A 6,580-nucleotide genomic window follows, 5' to 3' on the forward strand; every position below is an offset into this window, starting at 1 on the left:
AGAAAATGACATTTAAGAAAAATCGGCGGGGTTTAAACAACTTACAGTTAGCTACGCCGAGAAGGTACTCTTTTCTAACATACATATTTACTGCACTTAGTCGTAAATTGATTTACTGCCCATTCGTAGCTTCCCTGCTTCGTCATAGCGGTACGTTTTTCGGTCAGGGTTAATACAGGTGCTACAACGCAACAAGGAAGTTAAAGCTAAGCGCCGTAAATGCGCGGCGTTATTAGCAGGTAGTACATTCTCGACACTGCTAACTGAATGTTGTTGAAACCACGTCGATTTTCTAAAATATCAATTTTATTTCATCTTTTTTGTTTTTCATAATACCACCCATTGAGCTACTCTGGTGCAGTGAGGTGAAGTTCGACAGATATCGCTGAAGGAGGCAACGTCGAAAATTCCTGGGTATGTGTAATAATATTAATATAATATTTGGGGTTTTACGTGCCAAAACCACTTTCTGATTATGAGGCACGCCGTAGTGGAGGACTCCGGAAATTTTGACCACCTGGGGTTCTTTAACGTGCACCTAAATCTAAGCACACGGGTGTTTTCGCATTTCGCCCCCATCGAAATGCGGCCGCCGTGGCCGGGATTCGATCCCGCGACCTCGTGCTCAGCAGCCCAACACCATAGCCACTGAGCAACCACGGCGGGTCTGGGTATGTATAAAATGAGAGAGAGAGAGAGAGAGAGAGAGAGAGAGAGAGAGAGAGAGAGAAACCTTACACAGTACGTTCCTTGGTCCGCTAAGCCGGCGCGTTCAGTGATCCAGTGGTCGGGCAGTACTATCAGCTGTGGCGAGGGGGCCGAAGGTGTCGTCGAATGGGAGCACGGGGTCCCGGGGGCCGAGAAGGACGAAGGGGACGCCTCCGAACACTCGAAAGCCGCCTGATGACGATCATTGTCGTGAAACAAGATAAGCTCATCGAGGGCACATTTGCAGGTTCTCTTACTGGACGAAGTTATGTTCACACTGCTTGGACGCCACACCGGAGTGAAGGTATACGGTAGGCAATAAAAATGTACGAAACAGGGGATTCGCGAAAAAAAAGCACCATGCTAACCTATGCAGATAGCCTTCAATTCAAAATTTCATACTATATTAGTGACTGTAACGTACAGAGTGATTCGTTAAATCAGAGACACTATGCCTTAAAAGAGCGGAATTTCACACTTGTCGTGGAAACCGTTCCCGGTAAACTTTTGTGGCCGACTGTAGCTCGAATACAAAGCCGGGCACTCACAAGAACTCTCGAAAATAGAGTAATGAGATGGGAAATGTAATCGGCCTACGAAAACTGGGTCGCCATGCTCGGTGTAAGTCATACCGGTTTTCTGGATAGTTCGTTTCTCAAGGGAAAGTCTTTAGCATTGAGCAGCGCGGTATGTAGGTCACGACAGACGCGACGCGCACTTGACTCCTCACCTGTCTGTATGTCTCGAATTGTGTTTTTCTAATGCTAACCAACAAGTCCAAATCTGAATGCTTTCAAGTGCAGATCATTTACTACACAGTGTTTTCCAAGTTAAACTACTGCTAATTTCAATAAAAACGCAATGCTATATGGCCACGCAGTATCTGCTTGCGCATGCTGTTTACTCGTCTTGGCGGAGAGAATATTCACCAAATATCAGAGTCCACAAACACCTTACTGAATACACTTCTTAATACCTTTCTTTTTGCTATTACCATTACAGTATTTGATTATATTTGAAAGGTTAAGACAATCACATTTGAAGGCAACTTCACTTTGATTCTGCCGAAGCGTTTGTGCTCCGAGATGTTCTTTGAATTCGGCACTCTATCGGTGAGGATAAAGTCAGTCGCTGCTTGTTTTGGCCTGCCAATAGCAGAAGCGCAGCTGTCATTAGCTTCTCTCAGCCTGCAAACGATTTGCCCCATGCAGTAAGCTACGTCACAAAAGGGGGGTGGGGTGACTGGCATTTTGTAGAGACCTACGACCCTCAACAGAGGCTAACTTAGCGGAGTGTCAAATTCCACGATGAATATCTAGCAATAGAAGCACGCCACGAAATACGATTGCCTCAGCGTTTCAGATATAAACACATACCACAGTCTTCATAGGAAAAAAAATAACAGTTCAGACGTTTTTGTGGTTTTTGTATTAGGCGGCTCTAATGTCGCGTGAGTTGTGCCCGCCGAAGCCGCCTGCGCAAGCGAATTTCGAGTATAGCCAATATAGTCGTTTTTGTTAAAATTTTCGTTAGTTTAACTTCGTTAATAGCTTCGTTAATAGCAAAGCACAGTGAGGCATCCTTAAAGTGCGTGTGTGAACGAGGTAGTTACCTTCGGCAATGAGACTGAGCTCACGGACTTCGCTCCACTGCTGCCTTCTTTCGGATGCCTGTACGGTAAAGGGAGAAGTAACGTCGAATGTTGAAGCAAAGACGTCGGTTACCGAACGTATCTCTCTATGTTGTCATTCGTTACGCACACAGCACTATGGCTTACAAGCGTCGCGCTTGTCACTAAGTCGGCACAAGGCTTCGCAAGCGAAGTTTAAAACCAGAACAACTAACAAAACGATTTATTTTGCAGTATACCCATGCCGAGTGAAATCGAGTGGGACTGTACGTTTGTGCCTGTTGAACACGTGCAGCGTCCTTTAAATTTATTTTCTGGCCTGAAAATCTCCCCAAGAAATTTTAAATATTCCTCTACCGAAATGACGTCTCTAAGCACTTTGCTTACGACATTAATTATATACGGAGCCATGCCAATAGCGTTGTGCCGCTGACTTATGGCTTCGCGGACTGTTTGAAATTCGCGTGGTTTAGTCCCACTGTCATAATTTTTAGCCCGTTACAACAATATACGAGAAGAAAAGTGCTGCATACGGTAAGTGTTACTTGGGGAATGTTTTTACCACGTTATTTCTCTAAATGGCCATTGTCTTGCGCTTCCCTAGAAGCTTTTATAGTCACGTGACACGAATAGCTCTAGGGCAGACCATGCTCTGTCTCACCTAAAGTACGCACAGTTACGGTAGCTAACAACGTGCTTCATAATGCAGCGCTGTCGTTTACAGACTCTCAGCCGAGTGGCTACAACGAAAGTGGCTACAGTGCCATCCTCCAGCATTGTGATGTTCCCTTTTGCCCCACGGAGTGTACCGTGGGAGAGGATAAGCAAATAGGCGCTTCTTTGTACCATCGTATAACAGATGAGTGTTGCGTCAGTCAGTGGCCATATGACTCTACACTCGTTGCAAGTAACACAGGGAATGGGGGCGATTACTGCGCGGGAGAGTGAATACTCGAGTATTATTTCTCTTCATTTTTGCTGTGGCCTACCGTCCTCTCCAATGCAAAACGCTCACTGCCCCGGTGTAGAACGCTAGCTCTACCCACGCCCGAGCTGACTGACCTTGCTCCATGATCAGGGAACACTAAAGCTTTCGAAATTTGAGATTAACCTCGAAAGGACCAAAATATCATTTCTGATGCGCTTGAGCAAGTTGTGGTAATGGACTAGTTCGAGCGGCTATTTACAAATAATTCATCGTTGCACTAATTCGTTACTCGATCGAATGACAACTCACAGTTTTTGTTTGTACGAATGTACTCTCCCTGGTAGGAGATATAGGTGTGCAAGCTGTTTTAATTTAAGTGCGGTTAAAATGGAACACGCAGTTGCTCTGTCAAAAGTAATTGCCAACACCACTTTCTATTTGTACTTCGATGTTCTACATCATCGCTTACGGTATACGGATTTGATTCCTGTCTCGCTCTTTCTACGCTGCATAGCAAACTACAATGTTGGGCAGTGGAGCTAGCTATTGCGCAGCTGTCAATAAATGAGGCGCAAACGGTAAGCGGAAGAAAGGAGAAATGAATAGACAGAACATCGGGCGGTCCTCACACGGCCGTGCGCGCATCTCAACCACCGAGGCCACGGACGCATCCGTAGAGTTTCTTAGCATATGCTACCTAGAGAGAGATCTGTCGCCACCACCAATACGAGTTTCCTAATAGACGTTGTGCCACAATGGCAATGTCGGCATATGGCTGCTTCCGGCTTGTCTCGTTTGGCCTAAAGCACGCTCTTGTTTCTCGCTCACAAAGCTGCATTCGAGTTTGAATCTTCGTGGAAAGTGTTACTCGCATCCAATCAGAAGCGGCAAGTTGTCGAATTTGACAGAGCCCAGAACAAAACCCCTGGCTCTCCGAGGAAGATGCCCATCCCGAGCCTCCCCGTCTTCAACACCCCAGCGAATTGCCATTGATGCTACAGCAGTGCAAAGACCAATTTTCCCCATGGCACCGGTCCACTGTCCAAGCAATGTTGCGGCCCGGATGCGTTACAGCTTGCATTTGCATTCCCATCTGTAAGACGATCGTTGCTTTGTCTCAGCCACAGTGTTGTCTCAGCCACAGCAGACGGAAACCTGGCGTCACCGTGCATGCAAATTTCCTGACGGGCTTTAGGCATCGTGGGGAATACCGGTATGCTGGCGTGTGGCGTGCCAGGCTTGCCTCGACGTGGCGCTGAAGTTTAAAACAATCATTTCCGCATGCGCTTAGTATAAAATCATCGTGAGTCTCGGTTAACCATAGCACATTATTACTTATATCAAGCAAGCGAAGAAAACAAAAACAGATAATCCAGACGGACGCTCAGTAAGCGGAAGCATTGTAGTTTGCCTCCTCATTTAATAGACCACCGGTATTTATCACCGTCTGTATATTTGCACAACCCAACACGAGCCCTCATGACCAAATAAAGATACGGCTTCACGGAATAAAAATAACTTTTTTACACGTTGTTTTAGTTTATGACGGATCACTCTGACAGACGGAACGCTGCTAGCCACACGCGTCGTCACGGATGTCTTGGCTGTGCGACAAAGGAGCCAGTCCGAAGCCACCGCATCCCGGTATTCCCACGCATCCAACAGTGCGGTATAGTGCCAGTCATCCGTTCACGTTTTTACACTAAGCTCTACAGTCGCAGCAAAAAGTAATGGTCAACAAGAATGGGACCACCAGTGGCTCCTCGTCGCTGTGCGGCCGAAAACCGTCGCTGTGTTCCTGCTTTCCGGAACCGGAGCTGCTCATCTAGCTGGGACTCATGGTCCCCAGCTACGTGTGCCCGCTCGCAGCCACGGCACCGGGACAGCTGCCGCAGCTGCATGGTAAAGAAGGGTTGTGTATAAGGGCTAGCCGGGCCCCGGACAACACAGTTCAGGTTGCGGTACATGCCTGGCGCAAGGCGCAACACAACACGAAGCACAGTATTGATACGTTACTGTTTGTTACGTTTTCTCGGCTCTTACGCTCTGAAACGTCACTCCCGTTTGCTACCTGTAGTATCATGCCTATTAGTTTACCGTTTGTCACGTTCGGCGTCCCACCTGTTACCTCCATAAACTCCACCGGTGCGCCACCGACGTGGCATCGTCCACTGGCGGCGTCTGTGTTGACTACCGCATATCGCCGCTGAAAACGGTCACTTCACGTGTTGACAGTACGTTTCAGTTGTTCCAACTTAAAGGGTTTTCAATAGTCCGTTTTACTTCTATTCAAGTTCGACTAAGATTTTGCTTAAGAGTAACTTTTGGTTCATCTGCAGTGCTGCTGCAGTCGTTATCGCATGTTACGTTTTCCCGGATCATGCGTTCCCCCCTGGTTTCCCAAGAAAGGTACGAAATGGGTTCTGGCACGCCCTTACACATTCGACAAGGAGCAAGCAACGCGGTTTCATTCAACTGTATGGATTATACTATGCAGCACGCCTGTCTACCCGAAAGCAACGGGTAAAAAACAATAGACGAGGAACAAGAATGGGAGAAACGGTGTATATGATTAAACCCGCACACTTCAAGGAAAAAGGGAAGACTCGAGTGTGCTTTTGTATAACAACGTTTGGGCCGGTAGATAGCTTTAATTCGTATTCTAGCGACCGACATTACACGTGGGTGAAAGAGGTAGAGGAACGCCGTCTCGGGAAAAAGTGTGTGGGCGCCACTTCTGCATCGGTTTATAACAATAATTTGTCTTAGGCAAGTGCTCGTGGTGAATTTTTTCTCGGTATCTGAGTTCCGTTCCATCTTTATGTCCATTTTATTTCTCGCGTGAACGCCGGTCCTATCGATAAATCACGCAGTATATTATTTTTGTCCGTGTTCTTTTTCAGATGAAATCAGTTAGAAGAGAGTGCACGTTGTTCGTCGGGGTCTCCCGTTGTGCGGGCTTAGATACGACGGAACACATTCAGCGAGCTAAGACACATTATGACTATTTTCGTGGCGCTAAGACATGAGATTACTCTTTTTGGGGTGCCTCAATACGATTACTACTTTTGCAGCGCTAACATGCGACATGACTCCTTTTGCGCGGGTCGCTGCATGACTAACACTTATTTCTATTTCTGAGAGCTCTTGCTTCCCCCCTCCGCTCCCCCTTGTCATTGCTCAATGGTACCTGTTCACTCTTACTGGCGCGATCACGCTGAAGTGAACGTATAGTCATCGATCGGTAAGCACGTAGGATAACCCTATAAAATGGATTCGCATATGGCGATATCATTTGCTCTCGCATATTGCGG

The 6,580-nt window shown here is 46.9% G+C and overlaps 1 protein-coding gene across 1 annotated transcript in view; it reads right to left on the reverse strand.

The window, feature by feature from the left end:
• LOC142558505 (uncharacterized) overlaps positions 1 to 5,233 on the reverse strand; it is a 66,260-nt gene extending 61,027 nt beyond the window's left edge. The window contains exons 1-2 of the mRNA XM_075670633.1: positions 4,980 to 5,233; positions 2,321 to 2,378 (exon numbers count right to left, since the gene is read on the reverse strand). Of these exons, the coding sequence (XP_075526748.1) occupies positions 2,321 to 2,378; positions 4,980 to 5,233 (312 nt within the window). The remainder of the gene's footprint in view (positions 1 to 2,320; positions 2,379 to 4,979) is intronic.
• Positions 5,234 to 6,580: the final 1,347 nt, after the last annotated feature.

This window comes from Dermacentor variabilis, chromosome 9 (assembly GCF_050947875.1).
Source record: "Dermacentor variabilis isolate Ectoservices chromosome 9, ASM5094787v1, whole genome shotgun sequence".
Classification (NCBI taxonomy): Eukaryota; Metazoa; Arthropoda; class Arachnida; order Ixodida; family Ixodidae; genus Dermacentor; species Dermacentor variabilis.